Source organism: Ailuropoda melanoleuca, chromosome 2, assembly GCF_002007445.2.
Source record: "Ailuropoda melanoleuca isolate Jingjing chromosome 2, ASM200744v2, whole genome shotgun sequence".
NCBI classification, from domain to species: Eukaryota; Metazoa; Chordata; class Mammalia; order Carnivora; family Ursidae; genus Ailuropoda; species Ailuropoda melanoleuca.
In genome coordinates, this window is record NC_048219.1 from 54,894,795 (window position 1) to 54,915,690 (window position 20,896).

Consider the following 20,896-nt stretch of genomic DNA (forward strand, 5'->3'; position numbering starts at 1 on the left):
GAAAAGCCCACAGTGAATATCATTCTCAATGGGGAAAATAGAGAACCATTCCCCGAAGGTCAGGAACACAAGGTATGTCCACTTTCACCACTGTTGTTCAACATAGTGTTAGAAGTCCTAGCTTCAGCAATCAGACAACAAAAAGAAATAAAAGGCATCCAAATGGGCAAAGAAGTCAAACTCTCACTCTTCACAGACAACATGATACTCTATGTGGAAAACCCAAAAGACTCCAACCCCAAAATTGCTAGAACTCACACAAGAATTCAGCAAAGTCGCAGGATATCAAATCAATGCACAGAAATCAGTTGCATTCCTACATGCTAACAATGAGATAGAAGAAAGAGAAATTAAGGAATTGATCCCATTTACAATTGCACCACACACCATAAGATACCCAGAAATAAACCTAACCAAAGAGGTCAACGATCTGTACTCTGAAAGCTATAGGACACTTATGGAAGAAATTGAGCAACCTTTATAACCTCGGCCACAGCAACTTCTTACTAGACACAGCTCCAAAGGCAAGGAAAACAAAAGCAAAAATGAACTATTGGGACTTCATCAAGATAAAAAGCTTTTGCTCAGCAAAGGAAACAGTCAACAAAACCAAAAGACATATTCACCACGACCAAGTGGGATTTATTCCTGGGCTGCAAGGGTGGTTCAACATCCACAAATCAATCAATGTGATACACTACATTAGTAAAAGAAAGGACAAGAACCTTATGATCCTCTCAATAGATGCAGAAAAAGCATTTGACAAAATACAGCACTCTTTCTTGATTAAAACTCTCCACAGTGTAGGGATAGAGGGAACATACCTCAATCATAAAAGCCATATACGAAAAGCCCACAGTGAATATCATTCTCAATGGGGAAAATAGAGAACCATTCCCCGAAGGTCAGGAACACAAGGTATGTCCACTTTCACCACTGTTGTTCAACATAGTGTTAGAAGTCCTAGCTTCAGCAATCAGACAACAAAAAGAAATAAAAGGCATCCAAATGGGCAAAGAAGTCAAACTCTCACTCTTCACAGACAACATGATACTCTATGTGGAAAACCCAAAAGACTCCAACCCCAAAATTGCTAGAACTCACACAAGAATTCAGCAAAGTCGCAGGATATCAAATCAATGCACAGAAATCAGTTGCATTCCTACATGCTAACAATGAGATAGAAGAAAGAGAAATTAAGGAATTGATCCCATTTACAATTGCACCACACACCATAAGATACCCAGAAATAAACCTAACCAAAGAGGTCAACGATCTGTACTCTGAAAGCTATAGGACACTTATGGAAGAAATTGAGCAACCTTTATAACCTCGGCCACAGCAACTTCTTACTAGACACAGCTCCAAAGGCAAGGAAAACAAAAGCAAAAATGAACTATTGGGACTTCATCAAGATAAAAAGCTTTTGCTCAGCAAAGGAAACAGTCAACAAAACCAAAAGACATCTGAGAGATCATCAAACTCAACACCCAAAGAACAAATAATCTAGTCAATAAATGGGCAGAAGACATGAACAGACCTTTCTCCAAAGATGTCAGACATATAGATGGCCAACAGACACATGAAGAAATGCTTAATATCCCTTGTCATCAGAGAAGTACAAATCAAAACTACAATGAGATGCCACCTCACACCAGTCAGAATGGCTAAAATGAACAAGTCAGGAAACAACAAATGTTAGTGAGGATGTGGAGAAAGGGGAACCCTTTTACACTGCTGGTGGGAATGCAAGCTGGTACAGCTGCTCTGAAAAACAGTATGGTGGTTTCTCAAAAAATTAAAAATAAAGCTACCCTACAANAGGATGTGGAGAAAGGGGAACCCTTTTACACTGCTGGTGGGAATGCAAGCTGGTACAGCTGCTCTGAAAAACCAGTGTGGTGGTTTCTCAAAAAATTAAAAATAAAGCTACCCTACAGCCCAGCAATTGCACTACGAGAGATTTGCCCAAAAGATACAAATGTAGTGATCCGAAGGGGCACCTGCACCCCAATGTTTATAGCAGCAATGTCCACAATAGCCAAACTATGGAAAGAGCCCAGATGTCCATCAACAGATGAAACAGATGCTTGGATAAAGTAATTGTATATATATTGTGTATATATATACACACGCAAACACACATACATGCACACACAATGGAATATTATGCAGCCATAAAAAGTGGAAATCTTGCCATTTGCAATGACATGGATGGAACAGAGGGTATTATGCTAAGCAGAATAAGTCAATCAGAGAAAGACAATTATCATATGATTTCACTCACATGTGGAATTTAAGAAACAAAACAGAGGATCATAAGGAAAGGGAGGGAAAAATAGAATAAGATGAAATCAGAGAGGGAGACAAACCATAAGAGACTCTTCACTATGGGAAACAAACAGGGATGCTGGAGGGGATGCCGTAACTGAGTGATGGAAATTAAGGAGGGTACTTGATATAATGAGTACTGCGTTACATGCAACTGATGAATCACTGAACTCTACCTCTGAAAGTAATAATACATTATATGTTAATTAATTGAATTTAAATAAAATTAAATTAGATGAAAGAGTACCTTCTTTCCACTAAATTCAAATTAGGTGTTGTGTTCATATTCATTAGCTCATCTGAATCAGCTTAACTGCTATAAATTATAGCCAAATACAGAAGAACTATATGCAGTAAAAAAATCCATATTTTAACAGATCATTATAGAAATTCAATCATTTTATTGGGCTTCCTATAAACCTAAATAGTAAAATGTTAAAAGTAACAATAATAAAAGGTAACTTAGAACTTACCCTGAATCACAGAAACAGTTCCACAGTCCTTGGCCATGACTCCAGAGTAAGCGATTAAAAACCCGGTTGAAAATCCGATATAAACTTACTTCCTCAACATCAGGTACCTTCCAGATACGTGGAAGAATTGTACGAATACTTGTTTTTACTATGTCCAAAACCTAGTGGAGAAACCGAAGTTATTTCAAAATCTAAGTGTATAAGTGTATCTAAAATTCAAAGATGAATATATATAATTNGTACCTTCCAGATACGTGGAAGAATTGTACGAATACTTGTTTTTACTATGTCCAAAACCTAGTGGAGAAACCAAAGTTATTTCAAAATCTAAGTGTATAAGTGTATCTAAAATTCAAAGATGAATATATATAATTAAAAGATAAATACATACACACACCTATACACACTCATTCNTGTATAAGTGTATCTAAAATTCAAAGATGAATATATATAATTAAAAGATAGGGGCGCCTGGGTGGCACAGCGGTTAAGCGTCTGCCTTCGGCTCAGGGCGTGATCCCGGCGTTACGGGATCGAGCCCCACGTCAGGCTCCTCTGCTGGGAGCCTGCTTCTTCCTCTCCCACTCCCCCTGCTTGTGTTCCCTCTCTCACTGGCTGTCTCTATCTCTGTCAAATAAATAAATAAAATCTTTGAAAAAAAAAAAAAAGAAAAAAGATAAATACATACACACACCTATAATACACACTCATTTGGAACAACAGCACAGAGTAAAAATTCCAGAAATAGGTCCATGCATTTATGAAACTCTAGTGTATGACATAGGTGGCAAGCCAGATCATTGGAGTAAGAAGAGATTAAGTTTAAAATTTAAATTAAAGTTAAATCTAAATTAAATCAATAAATACAGACTGAAAAATAGGAAGTTTTATTAAGAAAAGAAATTGAATCCTCACTCACTCAATTAACAAAAATCAACTCTAGGGGAATTAGGGCCTTAAGCTTAAAAAATAAACCATTAAATACCTCAGTGAAAAGTATTAGAGAATATCTTTTAGTCCTTAGATTAGAAAAAGATTACTTTAAAAAAGGTATGGACCATAAAATATTAATAGATTGATTATATTAAAATTAAAAACTTCTGGGCATCAAAAGATACCTTAAGGAAAATAAAAGATCAAGTTACAAACTGGGAAAATATATTTAAAACATACCTCGAACAAATGATTAATAACAAAATACATAATGAATGCCTAACAAATTATTAACACAAATATTAACAACTTGGGGGAAAAAACAGACAAAAATACATGAACTGGAATTTCACAAAAGAGGAAATAAATTTGCCCAACATATAAAAGAAATAGATATTAAAACTATAATAAGATATCACTTCATGACCATTTAACTGACAAAAATTAAAAGTCCGACAATACTAAGTGCTGGAGAGCTAAGGTTATGCAGGGTCTCTTAGACATTATTGGTGGGAGTACCAACTGGTTGCAGTCACTCAAAAATAGCTTGGCATTATCTCTTAAAGCTAAAAATTCATATACCCTATAACCCAGCAATTTTATTCCTAAGAGAAACTCTCACAGGGGTTAAAAACAAGAGCCATGTACAAGAATGTTCCAACAGCTGTTCACAATTGCAAACACCTGGGAACAACCTAATTGTCCTTCAATGGGAGAGTGAAAAATAAACCGGTACACTCATTCCCTTGAACTACTACACAGTAATCAAAATGAATGAAATAGGACAATGCACAAAACACAGAGCATCCTAGTAATCTAATAGAAAATTTTTAAAAATGCAAACCTGAGGTTATATATAGCATGAAACCCTTTTAATAGACATAAAAACAACTAAATTTAAAATACATATGGGGATAAACACAGACATAATAAGAATTTATAAAGAAAGAAAGGAACTAGTGAATCCTGAATTTAAGAAAATGGCTACGTGAGACCCGGGGAGGATGTCCAGGGGGATGGACGAGAGTCATTTGCTTAGGTAATAATAGGGCATTGCCAGGAACACAGCTTTTGTTTTCAATGTTGGGAGTCACAAATGGTAAAATTAACTTAAAAACACTAAATAAAAGCCGGCCAACGACTTAGCAATAATGAGAGAGTATCATGAAATAAGGACTATGATTAATCTAATTCTGAACAACTGATATCCTAGAGGTTCTAAAATAAAATTTAGGAGCACCTGGGTGGCTCAGCCATTAAACGTCTGCTTTGGGCTCAGGTCATGATCCCAGGGTCCTGGGGTCGAGCCCCGCATCAGGCTCCCTGCTCAGCGGGAAGCCTGATTCTCCCTCTCACACTCTCCTTCCTTGTGTTCCCTCTCTCACTGTCTCTCTCTGTCAAATAAATAAATAAAATCTTTAAAATTTTTAAAAATAATAAAAAAATCATAAACCAAAAAGTGACTTTGTCCAATTCACATGTATTTAAACATTTATGCAATGCAGGTATTTCCAATGAAAACTCTTTAAAAAAAAAAAGTAAGCACCAACAAATATAGTTATTCATATTTCAGTTCACCAAAGTTGATTTTTACTTTTTTTTTTTTTAGTTTTTTTTTTACTTAAGTAATCTCTACATCCAATGTGGGGCTCGAACTCACAACACTGAGAGTTGCATGCTCTACCAACTGAGCCAGCCAGGCACCCTAGGTTTTTGCTTCTTATTTTATGTATCTAATTGAAGGAACTGCCCATAAATGAGTGAGTGAGTGGTGAGGAGAGAAAGAAGCATGGAAAATAAAGGCTGACGGAAGACAGACTTCTCTCAATTGGCACAAATGTATAGAGAATTGGAAACAGATAAAAGAATTTAATTTGTCTCTCTTTAAAACAGCCATATTTTAGGGGCACCTGGGTGGCTCAGTTGGTTAAGCATCTGCCTTCAGCTCAGGTCAGGATCCCAGGGTCCTGGGATAGAGCCCCACGTGGGGCTCCCTGCTCAGCAAGGAGCCTGCTTCTCCTTCTTCCCCTCCCCTCTGCTTGTGCTCTCTCTCTCTCCCTCTCTCAAATAAATAAATAAAATCTTTAAAAAAAATAAAACAGCCATATTTTAAAAAGTGATATAGTTATTTCTGATAAGGCAAATGTAAAATAAACATCTGTTTAAAATCAAATCAGTAGGGGCGCCTGGGTGGCACAGCGGTTGGGCGTCTGCCTTCGGCTCAGGGCGTGATCCCGGCATTGTGGGATCCGAGCCCCACATCAGGCTCCTCTGCTATGAGCCTGCTTCTTCCTCTCCCACTCCCCCTGCTTGTGTTCCCTCTCTCGCTGGCTGTCTCTATCTCTGTTGAATAAATAAATAAAATCTTTAAATAAATAAATAAATAAATAAAAATAAAATCAACTCAGTAAAAAATTTTCAAAATATCATTTTATTTAGAGAAGCATGTCAACTAAGCTTCTCACACGAGGAATGGTGTGAGCAGCCTCAGGCCTTCCCTTCCTATTCCCACTTCATGGGAACTTCCCCATGAAGTGGGAACAGTACTGCAATCCCCATGGTGGGTCAGGGGCATGTCAGATGAGGGGGCGGAGAATAAGGAGAGAGAATGCAATGTGTAATAAACTCGCTTGGGAAAAAATTGTCCTGGCAGGCTTGTTACTACAGATAACAAATGCTTAATAGTAAGAAGGATTTTTTTAACTTTAGTATGAATTATTCACAATAATACTGATGTCTATTAGGCATGAATGTGTACCTTTTATTTTTTACAATTTTCATTTAATCTATTAGTTTAACTCTATATTTTTTTAATGTAGAAAGCAGTACTCATGACAGTACTCATGACAGATGTGATAGAAGAATCCACACTAGCAGTAAATGATACATTTAAGTCATTTCTCTTCTCAATTTTCCTTTCTACTTTCTATGCAAAAACAGGCCAAAAGCCTAATGAAGGAAAAAATGTAAAAAGTAGCCATGTTAACATTAATTTCATATTCTATTATTTTTTAAAGATTTAAAATTTATTTTGAGAGGGGAGAAGGGTAGAAGGAGAAAGAGAAAAGCAGACTCCCTGCTGAGTGCAGAGCCCCACGCAGGGCTCCATCTCATGACCCTGGGATCATGACCTGAGCCAAAATCAAGAGTCCACTGGTCAAATGACTGAGCCACACAGGCGCCCCTTTCATATTCTCTTATTAAATAATTATTCAACTTTCAGCATTTAAGATTATAGATTATTTCTTTTTGAATACATTTTATGGTAAAATGCATATGATGCATAAGAACCAAAGAGATGGGCAACATTACTTATTGGAGACTTTCTTGGCCACTACTCTTTACATGTTTTATTCTTAGTTTAGTGGGATTTTAAAACCATGATGGTCTAATATTCTAGTCCACACATGACAAAGAGAACTTCTGAAAGCGGCCAGGGAGTTAGGGGTGGAGAATGCTTCTGCTCTACTCCTGATGTTTCCTCCAACATGGAGAGATGAATAAAATATTCTAGGCCTCTTGCAACACAAACATCTCTGCCTGAGTGATTTCTGAGAATCGTGAGACTAGCACGGTCTAGGCAGCGCAGTAACTTGCCCCTTTTCCTGAGCAGCTCACTGGTAACATACATTTTCCTTTGCTTCTCTTTGACTTCAATTTTGAAGGAAACAAGCTCCCTGGTCCTGGGGAAAGGAATGGGTTAGATACCCCTATAATTTGGAGGGCATGAGGGCATGCAAACCAAGGGTACGAGAACCTGACTCCCTCGTCTCCCCTATGAGCATTCACATACACTCCTTCCTCTGCTTGGGACAGTCTTCCCCTATCTATTTACCCGGCGAACCTATACAGGGAGACCTTTACCTGCCACTGACCTATGATCTCTTCATCCCCGTTTTTCCCTATTAATAACTAGCTTGCTATGTTTTAATTTCCCGTTTAATTAATATAGACTATAATCCACATAAAGAAAGGCATTATGCCCATCTTGGTAAAAAACTTATCATGTCCCCAAGGGTCAGCAGGTGTTTATCTTAGTGAAACTGTTCCTTGCAGTGAAGTGAAACCTACGCAGACAAGGTAAAAATCAGAGCTAACACTTACTGAGGGCTTACTATGGACCTCACTCTGGATCAGGGACTGTCCTAAACACTTTTACATAGAGCAATTCATTTAGTCCTCAGAACAAAAACATAAGGTAGATACAAATTGGTCCACAGCTCCTTTTCAAAAGATCTTGAGACTAGATTCCATAATCATACACATTACTATTTCTGCAGGAAAATATGTGAATATGCAAACCAAGAGACAAGACAAAAGTAACACATAACTTCCTGTCAGGTCACTGTCACCAAATGAATTCAGGTAAGTTAGGTTGTGCTGCCTAATGATTATGAAAATTTTTTGGTTTTGAGGACATTTTTGGATCTCATTTTATGGATGAGAAAGCTTAGGCATGGGGCAGATTGGTAACTTTGCCAAGATTACACAGCTGGGGGCGCCTGGGTGGCACAGCGGTTAAGCGTCTGCCTTCGGCTCAGGGCGTGATCCCGGCGTTGTGGGATCGAGCCCCACATCAGGCTCCTACGCTATGAGCCTGCTTCTTCCTCTCCCACTCCCCCTGCTTGTGTTCCCTCTCTCGCTGGCTGTCTCTATCTCTGTCAAATAAATAAATAAAATCTTTAAAAAAAAAAAAAAGATTACACAGCTGGTAAATGGACGGCTATGCAGACAGATCACTGCTGCTCGGTACTACCACCACTGCCCCACAATTACTGCCATCTATCCCGGCANCTCTATCTCTGTCAAATAAATAAATAAAATCTTTAAAAAAAAAAAAAAGATTACACAGCTGGTAAATGGACGGCTATGCAGACAGATCACTGCTGCTCGGTACTACCACCACTGCCCCACAATTACTGCCATCTATCCCGGCATCAACAACACACCCTAGAAAACAATCAAATTGTCACTTCTTGGATGCAGATTCCCCCCTAGTCAAGTAATACCTGGGAAAATGGGTGCAGTCACTGTGTACAGACAAAAAAACTGCCCAGGCACCCCCTCCATCAGGGCCAGGGCAAAGGGTCTAATCTGCTTACAAGGCTATACCGATGGGGAGACACTGACTGCACTTCAGCAAAGCACCCACTGAATAATTTTAGTAAGGCCCAGAGCAGACCGGCAAGAAATCAGACCGGAAAGAGGCAAATTAATGCTAGTTCATTTGTAATGCTATTTTGGATATCTGGGTGCTTTGGGGTTAGAACAAAATGGACGGAAGATGACTAATTTGTGAAACACAAAAACAAATGGTCAGCAAGGTGCCCTTTGTGTTTATCTGTGGACTCAAGTGAGACTAAGTCACAGAATACAGGTACCCGTTTCCTGACACTGTGACTTTTAAAAGCATCCTGATCCAACATTAAGCTCTCCAAGAGGAAAAAATAAATGGGAGATTCAGTCAACGAAACCATTAATAAAATGAAAAGATTTATCTTTTCCATATGAAATATAGCACATTTGAAGGCATAAAGTACACAAATTCATATTTTGCAAGAACATACAGATGTTGAATGACAAACTGCTCCATATGGCTGAACATTTGGTTCTAAATTAAAATAATGGCATGAGGTGAGGGAGGTTTAGGAACAACATTAAAATCACTACGTGCTGTACTAATGAGGCGTGCAGCAGCCATGGCTATAGGGTAAAGGCGTTTTTGCTGATGCAAAACGAACAGCTCTGTAAGAGCATCTATGTCAGCCCACATGAAAGAGAGACGGAAAATAATAACATCAAAATGCATGCAGAAGCAACTACAGTAGGTATGAAAAAGAAATTGCTATTGAGAGAAGAAACACTTGGTCAACAAAGATCTCTTAGAACCCCCAAATAAATGCAAATACAGTACAAGCTTAATATGACTATGTATTTCTCTTCATCCTCCAATCTTAGTTTATGCCTAGATATCATATCAGAGAATACGCTTTTCAGCTAATATGGCATTCTTCACAGTCTACCAACCCTGCAATATTTTCAAACTTCACATATATTCCTCATAAATTATATAAAGCAGCTGCATTCTTGGCAGAAAGCTAAATTATGCAAGTGTGGAGTTACCACAACATGATATTAAATAAGATTAGCTGTTTCCATTTTCACCTGGTGAGGATTCTTTTCGGTATTTAATTCCCTCATCCTTGACCTTTAAAGTTTACATACATTAAGGAAAATTCGAAATGAGGCACATGAAAGAGTTTGTGTGTGTGTGGGTTCTAATCTTAGAGTTTTATAACATTTTAATGAGCAACCAGCAAATGCTTTGATCCTGGAACAGAAAAAAGGAGATACATATTTCAACAATGGTCTATGAATGGAGTTAAGAGATTTCAATGAGATTTAGGCATTCCGCACCTAGAATAGTGCTTGGTACATGGTAGTCCCCCAATTAATATTGTTGAATGCATGTCAGAATGAACAAGTAACTGAATGAATGAACAACTCCCCAAATCTCCAATGTGCTTAGCATAGTTCTTGTACACAATGGCAACCAATAAATGTTTGTCAAGTTAAATCGTATCACACACAGCCTTTGTGGCATACCATTTGACTCACCCTGCTTTCAAGAGCACAGTTAACTGACAGCCTCCCCATTCAGGATCCACTGCAACATTCAAGCTTATGCTCTCCTCCACTCCCAACCAAAGGATTGAGCATGGACAGGGTACCAGAGAGGGGTTACTTCCATCTCACATGATCCCTCTGTTCTGGCTCCCCATCAGCCCTACGAAGCTCTCTCAGAACTTCACTAGTCTGAGATTCTTCCTCCCCAGCCCTCCTGCCCTCCATTCACTGCTGACCCAAACTGCAGTCTGAAGCCTCTTCCTATCTACTTGAACTCTCTCTCTCTTATATTTCTTGGGTGTTTCCTCTTATAAATCTCTTTCACTTCTAATTCTACCTTATGTCTGCTCCCCAGGAGACTGAACTGACACAGCCTTTCAATGATTACTATCATCCCAGCCAAAAGAAGGATAGATCTGATTAATCCACATCTAAATGTAAATTAGTTAAGTCTCTGGCCTTCTAAATGGGTAACTTTTTATAATATCTAATTCTACATACTACAGCTGACCCACATTCTAGGTTTCTTTTTGTTCTCTTGGATGCAGTTTTTGGCTTTATAATAACCAACAGCACAGGTTTCAAACAGTCAAATAAATGGTTAATACATTACAACCCAACAGACAATTTTTTATACCTCATTTCTACATATTCTACCTAAAATAATTCTACATATGAAGAATTCTTAGTACAGTAGCCTCCCCTTCTCTGTGGATTCACTTTCTACAGTTTCGGATCCCGAGGTCAACCACTGTCCGGAAGCAGACGATCCCCCTTCGGACCTACTGTCAGAAGATCAACAGTCACCTAACGTCACATCACTCACTCCACTTCGTCTCAGCATGTGGCCATTCAATCATCTCACATCATCCCAAGAAGAAGGGTGAGTACAGCACAATACGGTATTTTGAGAGAGGGAGAGACCACATTGTCATAACTTTTATTACCATATATTATTAGAATTGTTCTATTTCATTATTTAGTTATTGTTGCTAATCTCTTACTGTGCCTAATTTATAAATTCAACTTTACCTATCCTTAGTAGGAAAGAAATCGGCCTGCATTTCATACCTTCCAGGGCCAGAGAGCCCTCCCATATGATGTGTTACTTCTTCACAAGAACCCTCTAATACTTAATGTTACAAATCTCAAAGAAGTTCTAAGAAGTCACCTGCCCCAAGTAAAAGGCAGAGGCAGTAGTGAACCTAAATCCCTGTGACTACAAGTCTAGTACCTCTTTCTACTATTTAATATTAACATACAAACATACGTAGCTTTTAAAAAAATTTTTCAAGGCCCTTTTCAACTCATTATTATATTGTTCTCATGTTGCAAGACAAAAATATTTCAGCCATTCTCTGATCCCACTTTACCTCTGATTTCTTCTGAAATAAACAAGATTGGGAAGAGGAAGAGAAAAAATATTTATATATATTATAAAATAATATATATACATATATAAAATCAGACAAACATATTTAACTTAGTCTCAATGATTATTTTCACAATGTTTCTCTATACTTATCCTATCTGGGCTAAATTTTAAGTATTTCACATAATTCATTCTAATCATACTGATTAAATGAACAAAATGTAAAAAAAAAAAAAAAGTCCCAATTAAAAACTCTTTGTTTATGTCAGAGCTCAAGACCTCTTATTACTGGCTGACCTGAGGATTTGCATTCATGATGTGTTTATTTGTTATGCTTCTTTTTGTGAGCATGGGTGAAAGAACCTATAAACTTGGCAGGGTTAATTTTACAAAAAGGTAAAGTTTTCCAGAAATTCATTTCCTATTATTCAAATAATTACTCATGGGTGATAGCTCTTCAGTGACCCTTGCTTAAGTAAGGGGAGGAATGCCATCACACAATGAATGGGGCTGAAAGCTGCCTTCTGTTTCTTTTCCTAGGAGCGTCCCACCTTCTACCATGTATCTGAGAAATTAGAGTCTGTTTTGGAAAAGGGTCTTAAAGAACAAAATGGTTGAGGGAAGAAAAGGAAACTCAGTGATCATAACCACAGCAAGAAAATTGCCACAAATAAGTTGCAAGTGTGTAAATTCTGGGCTTTCCCTTTCTCATCACAGCCCAGCCTACCATTCCTGAGCCATCTTTCAGGGCCTCCGTGAAAGTAGGCAACGTGGCAAGACAAACTTGCTCTAGTTAAGAGCAGCCCTTACTGATTAGAGAGTCAAAATTCAAGCTACAAATTCTGCCAAAAATAGAACTGTCTATTAAATTACCTATCTAGAAGTTTTACTATAATTGCTTGGGTAATCTAAACTATGGGACTTCAACAAGATTTCTATTGAAGATAGGATGTCTTACGACCTTTTACAAGGACAAATAATATACAGTACTTTTGGTTTATGCCAAAATGGAAGCAACAAAAGGGCTCAAAGAAAAGGTATATAAGTTGCGCCAAACACCATGCCCCCTCACACTGGTGCTTCCACCCCTATAACCTAACAGTGTAGGATAAACATGGAGATGTAGAGGAAAGGATTACACAAACATAACTCACTCCAAATATTCCTAGAGTAAATCAGTAGAGGAGAAATAGAGACTGGCAAAAGTACTTGCAAGTAAATTTATAAGCACTTGTTGAATTTTACTCAAAATTTATAAACCAAATTGAGCATAACAATCCTAAAACCTTTCTTCCCATTCACAAATATTACTGTGCACACATATCATCTGATCATCCCGTTCAATGCTTACCAGACCTTCTCAAACCACATGTGAAAAACCGAATGACAGTGCTTAATTTGTTGTCAAACATACATCACTAGTGAAGAAAAACAGAAGCAGAAAGAAGCTAGCCTGCCATTGACAGAGTTCATAAAAGAGTATAGAATTGAATCAACTTAATAAACGTTTATAGAAATCCTCCAACAGGTGACTACAAAGTAAGACAAGCCCCTGGCTTTTAGAGAAGTGGGAAAAAATTAGTACAAAAACCTTTCAAGGCAGATTGTAAGTACAACTGAGTACAAAGTGCCATGAGGACTCAGAACAAGGAAAGTTAGCATCTGATTGGATGGGGGGGGGGGTGCTGGAGTCCAGACAGGCTTCACCGGAATGCCTGTGCCTCCCTGTCATTCTGCCATTTTTAAAAAGATTACTTTAACTTAAAAAAATAGAGAGAAATATACAAAAACAAGAAGAAAAACAACACCAAGTGTCACCACTTTCATTCCCCTGGCTCAGTAAGTCTACCTACCCTCTAGAAAAACATCATCTTAACAACTTGGTACCGAGTTTGTAAAAAAATTTTTTAAATTTTTTTAAATAGTACATACACATACATCATTTTAATTTTTAATTTTTTAATAAAATAGTATTTTAATAAGAAGTATTTAATAAAATAGCTTTTTAATAAAATAGTACATACAAATAAGTCATTTAAAATTGTACAATACATATTATTGTACAAGATGACATGTTTGTTTAATTTACTATCTTGATATAATTTCTGGCTGGTATATAGAATAGAAAAAGTTGACAGAGGCATTGCTTCTTCAAGATGCCCATGGCAATGATGACCTTACTGGACATTCTTGCAAACCCTCTAATGAAATTTTCCAGTGTGACAATAAATGAGAAAGTTCTTACCTAAGAACATATTTAGAAGGCTACGCCTGGTCCACTTAGCTCCACACTGTCAACTACAGTAGCCACTAGACGCATTTGGCTATTTAAATTTAAATTAATCAAAACTAATAGTTTAGTTCCTCAGTCACACCAGCCACATTTCAAATGCTCACTCAATGGCCACATGTGTCTAGCAACCACTGTGTTGGACATCACAAATAAAGAATATTGCCATCTTTGCAGAGAGCTTCAGACAACATTCGTAGTCAATCAACCTCTTTATTTCAGCTGGCTAGAGAATGGAAGTTAGTCACAAAGACTACATGGCTGACTAATGGAGAAGGAAAATGAAGGTCACCCAAATCTGGAAGTCTCCCTCTGTACTAAGGTGACCCACACATAGTTGGCACTTATCACTCTGAACCCAGAATGCCTCTGGACATTTGAAAAGGAACACCTGAGAGCTGATGGCCTCATAGCCTCCTGGTGATGGCTTACTGATTGTATCCCTCAGTCATGATTAGTAAAGTTTGGCTAATTTTATTAATGTATGTTTGTATCATATGTTGTAAGTCATAATCCTGTTCTATCTCTCAGGTTAAGATCTATGATTCCAGCATAGTATTCAAGTTAATGCAACTGAATAGTGCGGAGGCATTATAATTTATCTGACCATAAATCTATTGATAAGACATTTAGGCTGCTTCCAATGTTTTGCTTTCACAAATACCACTGCAATGAATGCTCATGTATGTCAATCTTTCATATACTCAGACAATCATTCTGTAGGATATAATGCTCTAAGTAGTTTTGCAGAGTCATAAGTTTATGAACATTTGTAATCTTAATAGATACCGCAAATTACCATTCTAAAGAGTTATACCAATGTATTCTCCCTCTAATAGTATAGCGAAGGCTCTTTTATCCATACTATTTCCATCACTGATATTATCTGTCTTATTAATTTTGCTAATATGATGGTTTTTACTTGTTTTTCCTTCATCATTAGTGAGGCCAAGGATCTATTTACATGCTAATTGGCTATTCGAAGATCCATAAAGTGTCTTTTCATGGACTTTTTATGTACTTTGCCATTTTATTTATTAATATTTATAGGAGAGTTTGTCTTTTGCTGGTTGATTTGTAGGTGGTTTTGGTTTTCTGGTGTTACTGCTGGTGTTTTATGTGCTGCAAATATCTATCTTCCTCAATATCTCTCCCCCCATTCTCCTCACAGCTTCTGCTTTTTAATTTGTTTTAAAGTTTTCACTTAATCAAATCTGTCAATACTTTCTTTAAGTTTTCTGGGTTTGAGGTCTTAAGAAGTGGTTCTCCCGGGGCGCCTGGATGGCACAGTTGGGGCGCCTGGGTGGCACAGCGGTTAAGCGCCTGCCTTCGGCTCAGGGCATGATCCCGGCGTTATGGGATCGAGCCCCACATCAGGCTCCTCCGCTATGAGCCTGCTTCTTCCTCTCCCACTCCCCCTGCTTGTGTTCCCTCTCTCGCTGGCTGTCTCTATCTCTGTGGAATAAATAAATAAAATATTAAAAAAAAAAAAGAAGTGGTTCTCCCTTTCTAAGATTACAAACATATCTTTTTCTTTTAAACTTTTAATATTTTCTTTTTTTTACATATAAAGCTATAATGTATCTGGAATTTATTTTTGCATATGGTGAGAGATAAGGCTCCAACTTAATTTTCTTATAAATAGGGAACCAATTGCTTTAGTATCATTTGGGGGTAAAATTATCTTTTCTCCACTGCTTTAAAATGTCACATTTATCATGTATTAATGTCCTATAAATACTTTAATCTGCTTCTGATATTTCATTTTAATTAGCAATTTACCTATAGCCTTCCATCTTCTAGATTACAAAAAGTACATGGACTTGAGGAAATCTAGGTTCCAATTCTAATAAGAAGTCCTTATTTTAATCAATCAAGGCCACAGTCAGTGACTTGGCAAACATGTATTCAGGGCTTATAATATGTTTTCAGTCTATCTCTGTACCAGCTTTGCTGTACCCTCCTCGACGGCAGTCCAGTATTCGACACATGACAGAACACCAATAATTATCTGTTGAATGTGTTAATGCAAAACTGTGAGTTCAGTTCACTCAGATGAAAGTATATAATTTAAAAGTCATCATTTGATCAGTGTCAACATTCAGCTTATTAGCAATACATCTTAGAAGAGGAAATGATAGCTTGCATTCCTGAAGGAACACGACTTCAGTAAAGCTACTAAAATAGTATACCTCCCCCAAAATGATATTGTAATGCACATGAGGGGCTGCTCAGGCTTGCTGGCCGCTCCCCTCTCCGACTGTCCGCGGTAACTATCACATACCTTTTACTGTCTCCTCCAGTCCCTAAAAGCCCCACCCCATCAGAAGAAAACCTTTACATGTTCCCTCCATGATGCCAGACTCTGCCTTCCCTCCTATTAGAACAAATGCTCCTGGTTAGGACAAACCGTCCCAGCTTACTTACTCAAGGATTTTCTATCACCTCTTTTTCCTGTGCCTTTCCTGTCTTCTAGATCATTTTCATCAGCACACAAACAACTGCAAATATCTTCATCTTTAAAAAACAAAACAAAACCTTGTCATTAACCCACGTTGCTCTCCAGCTACCATATTTTCCGTTTCCTCTCTACACAAAACTCCTTGAAAAAGTGCCTGTGCTAGCTGTGTTTTCCTCTGTGCCTTTCATCCCTTGAAATTAACTCCACTCAAGTTTTACTCCCTACCACTCCCCTGAATTGTTATGATCAGGTAACTACTAACTTCCACATTCCCAAAAACAACGGTCAGGTCTTCCTGCTCATCAGTCAGCCCCTATCAGCCACATCCGACTCAGCTGATCACTCTGTCCTTAAAATAATTTCCTATCTTGGCTTTAGGGACACCCGGTTCTCGTGGTTTTTCATGCCTCACTGGCTGCTCCTTCTCAGTTCCTCTTAAATTAACCGNCCCCCCCCCCCCACACACACACACACACACACACACACACACACACACACACACACACACTCCTCTCTGGTTTCTATATGTCGAAGTGGCTCAGGGTTCCATTCTTGAAACTTCTCTTTTCTGACCACACTCACTCTCGAGGTAATCTCATCCAGTCCCGCCAGTTTAAACATCCTGGTTGACTCTTGAATTTTGGATCTTCACACACAACCTTAGCTCTGAACTCAAAAACTCATATATTCAACTACATACTCAATACCTTCAATTAGATGTCTAATCAATATATCTGCATTTCCAAAACCAAAATCAAAGTAAAACGAAACAACAGTAATAACAGCAGGAAACCCCTGCTCTTCCCCAGCATCCGCCCATTCAGTTACCACTCTAGCTAAGCAACCATTAGCTCTTGCGTCCATCACTCTAAAAACCTGCTAGTTGGTCTCTACTTCTATTCTGCTACATTCCCTCTCCCCCAGCTCTATTCTCTAAGCTCTCATGATCCTTTTAAATTATAAACCAGACTATATAATATCCTGCTCAAAATTTTCCAGGGACTTCTCATCACTTGGAATAAAACCCACAGTGTCTATACAACTTTGAAGCTGTGATCTGACCGCTGCCCACGTATCCCACTTCAGTGCTCACCACCACTTCACTCTTGACTGGCACAGAGCAGCTATCCTATATGAAAGGGAATGAGATGAGGTGCACACATCAAGCCGACTTGTTCGTCAGGGTATCTGCACAGCACTATTTCATTTAGGTCTCTGCTCTAAGGTTACCTTCTCGCTATTTTTCACCCTCATTTATTTTTCTTCATGGTACTTAAAACTACCCTACATTCTATTACATATTTTTTATTACCAAACACCTTAACTAAAATAAAAGCTCTGTGAGATGACGGGGCTTTTCTTTTTTCTTTTTTTTTTTTTAAGATTTTATTTATTATTTGACAGAGAGACAGCCAGCGAGAGAGGGAACACAAGCAGGAGGAGTGGGAGAGGAAGAAGCTGGCTTCCTGGGAGGAGCCTGATACGGGGCTCGATCCCAGAACTCCGGGATCATGCCCTGAGCCAAAGGCAGACACTTAATGACTGAGCCACCCAGGCACCCCAATAGGGCTTTTCTTAAATTCATTTTTTTATCCTCAGAACCTAGAACAGTACCTGAAACATAGTAGTTGTGTAATAACTATTTGGTGAAGAAAAGAGTAAACAAATGAACATGAACATAGTTTGATTATGAATATGGTTTAATGATCTTAATACACAACCCCAAAGGGCAAACCTATTTTTTGGCATTACTCACTTTCCGTTGTTTTACAGAGTCCAGTTTTATGAGCCAATATGAAGCCACTTTTGTTTTATGATACTTCCAGTTATCAATGATCTGTTTTGGGGGAGAAACATTAAGAAATTTAATCTAAAATTTTCCTCAAAAGTAACAAAATGAATGGGTTGAAACCAATTTTATTAATTAATTTGTGAAACAGAAACACTGTAATACTACTTGCAAAGAATGTCTACTTTCATAAAGACGTGTGCAAAAATTTCTAAGTTAAAGTAAAGAAACCATCAGAATCCAAAGTTTTCTCTTCTTGCTATAAAAAGCACACGGTCTCTAATAAATGCAAGTCAAATGTCTTCAGGTACATAGGATTTGGGAAGAAGCCCAAAATACAGACTTTCCATTTTAATTCCAAGGCTATATTTACCATATCACCCTACATAGTAACAGAATATTGAACAATACATTAGAAGACATAATCAGGATTCTATTATCCCTTTGTTTTGTTTTTATTGGGTTTTTATTGGTACAAATCTGCAAAATTTCTGAATATATATTCTAGTAATATATACTGTAGCAAACAAATTAAAATACTTGCTGCATATAGTAAACATATAGTAAACAACCTAATGTCTTATATAATTATCCATTATATTTAATTAATTACATAAGCCAATATATATTCTTTATAAAACAATCACATCAGCTACAAATATTAGTTCTACTCTCTGATTATCTAATTTTTCTTCTACCTGATTCAAAAGATTGGTATATAACTAATATCTCTAATAAATAAACATAAACTGATACAAAATTTTTGTCTTTACCTAGAAAAGAACTTGACTGAATAAAATAATATGTAAATAAAAACACATCTACATAAAGCTTTATAACTAATGTTCATTTTTCCCTTTTCCTTGATGTAACAAATATCAGCTCATTTTTAAGTAAGATACTATTTTCACTTTTTAAAATACACATATAATAAAATAATGTATAATATTTGGAGATTTTGGTTATAACTATGTTATGATTATAAAATAGAAATTGCCATTATTAATTTTTTAAATTAAGAAAGTTAAATTTTTATTATGATTTGTTGGGGTTTTTTGTTTGTTTGTTTGTTTTGTTCCCAGACAGTTTCTTCAGACAGGTCCAAAGTAAGGCTAAAATGTGAAAAAAGCCAAGCACATCGTTCTGGTTCTTATCCTACAAATGGCCACTAGATGGTGCTTTCTCCTCTGGAACAACAACAGCAAGAACAAAAACAAACCAAACCAAAAGAAAAAAACAAAAAACACACACCACAACCAAAAACCAAAAACCAAAACCCCAAACAAAACTAAACAAAACAGGGAAACCAGAAAACAATCTTCTGTTACTGAGGGATTACCTAGGAATGTCAATTTGAAACAAACGTTTAAATGAAATCAATCTTTGAAGGAATGATCTTTCACCAGAAATATCTGAATAACTTGGACCTTCTTTCTAGCATAGGAGTAAGTCATTAACTTTAATGTGAATTTTTAGGACTGTGTCATTTAAGAATGTTCCACTGGGTGGTGCAAATGTGTTTATAACAAGAAAAACACACCCAACATAAGCCATTTCACAATTTGACAAAAACCATTCAAGGTGTCACATTCAAATATTCTTGATATTTTATACCCAGGGCCCTATTTTTTCATTACAACTCATTACATGTTAGATCCTTCTAAACCTTTACAGAGGAGGCTTAACTTTGGTATTTCTTTCATCATTAAGAACAGTAATTATTTAACAATAATTATTCTCACTTGAAGCAATTGCATCATTAAAATAGGACTAGACACTAAAAGATATTTTGCATTACTGATTACGTGATCTCACTGCTTATGAATCATAATAATTAAAATAACCCCTGTATTTTCTAAAGCTTGTGGAGGTTAAAAAGAACATCAATTAAGTTTACCATGTCATTGAGAATAATGCCATCAGGAAATAAATTTTAATATTTTAAGAAGAATAAACTTGCGAGCTCCTTGAAATTTCGTATACATTAAATACTCACATCTTCTATCAGAAGTAATGATTCTGCATCTGATTTTCCTGGAAACCGGATCTTCATGTCCTTGAGGACAAATAAGGTCTGACTTGTTAGATCGTCTTCTTGTTCCTTTGTTCTCAGTTGCCGCAAAGACTCACTCTTAAATTTGAAAGAATACAGATATTTGGAGGGGGTCTTATTTCATTGTGCCACTATAATCTGAAAGATATTTCTAGGTAAAAATGATGCACTTTTAATTACAAAAAAATAACAATGAAAAAGAAAATAATTTCTTTTACATTTATTCTTAGGATTAAATGGATATGATTTCCCAAGAGTGTCTTTCACACTTCCACACAGTTACAGTTTATTTAGCTCAAAATACTAAAATAAAAATATAAGTATTTAAAAAAGACTTACATATACCTTAGACAATTTTTGATCAGAAAAAATAATTACTTATTGATTGTTACTAAGTGAAATTCATTCATTTATATTTTCTAAACTCTTCTCTTTGGGAACATGATCCACATTAAATAAACAAATAAATCCCTGGCCTATGTTTAGGTACATGGAGATATCTATTTGAGCATCTACAAGTAAGCCTGGTTGCAAAATAAATTTGCTGACTTCTTCAACATGAATCTC

The 20,896-nt window shown here is 37.0% G+C and overlaps 1 protein-coding gene across 8 annotated transcripts in view; it reads right to left on the reverse strand.

Moving 5' to 3' along the window:
* TTLL7 (tubulin tyrosine ligase like 7) overlaps nucleotides 1-20,896 on the reverse strand; it is a 159,760-nt gene that overhangs the window by 22,705 nt on the left and 116,159 nt on the right. For all 8 annotated transcript variants that reach the window (XR_004623280.1, XM_034653779.1, XM_034653780.1 and 5 more), the window contains 3 exons: nucleotides 20,273-20,407; nucleotides 18,244-18,324; nucleotides 2,805-2,965 (listed from right to left, as the gene is read on the reverse strand). Coding sequence is in view for 7 of the 8 variants with exons in the window: in XM_034653779.1 (XP_034509670.1) it covers nucleotides 2,805-2,965; nucleotides 18,244-18,324; nucleotides 20,273-20,407 (377 nt within the window). In the remaining variant the exon portion in view is untranslated. The remainder of the gene's footprint in view (nucleotides 1-2,804; nucleotides 2,966-18,243; nucleotides 18,325-20,272; nucleotides 20,408-20,896) is intronic.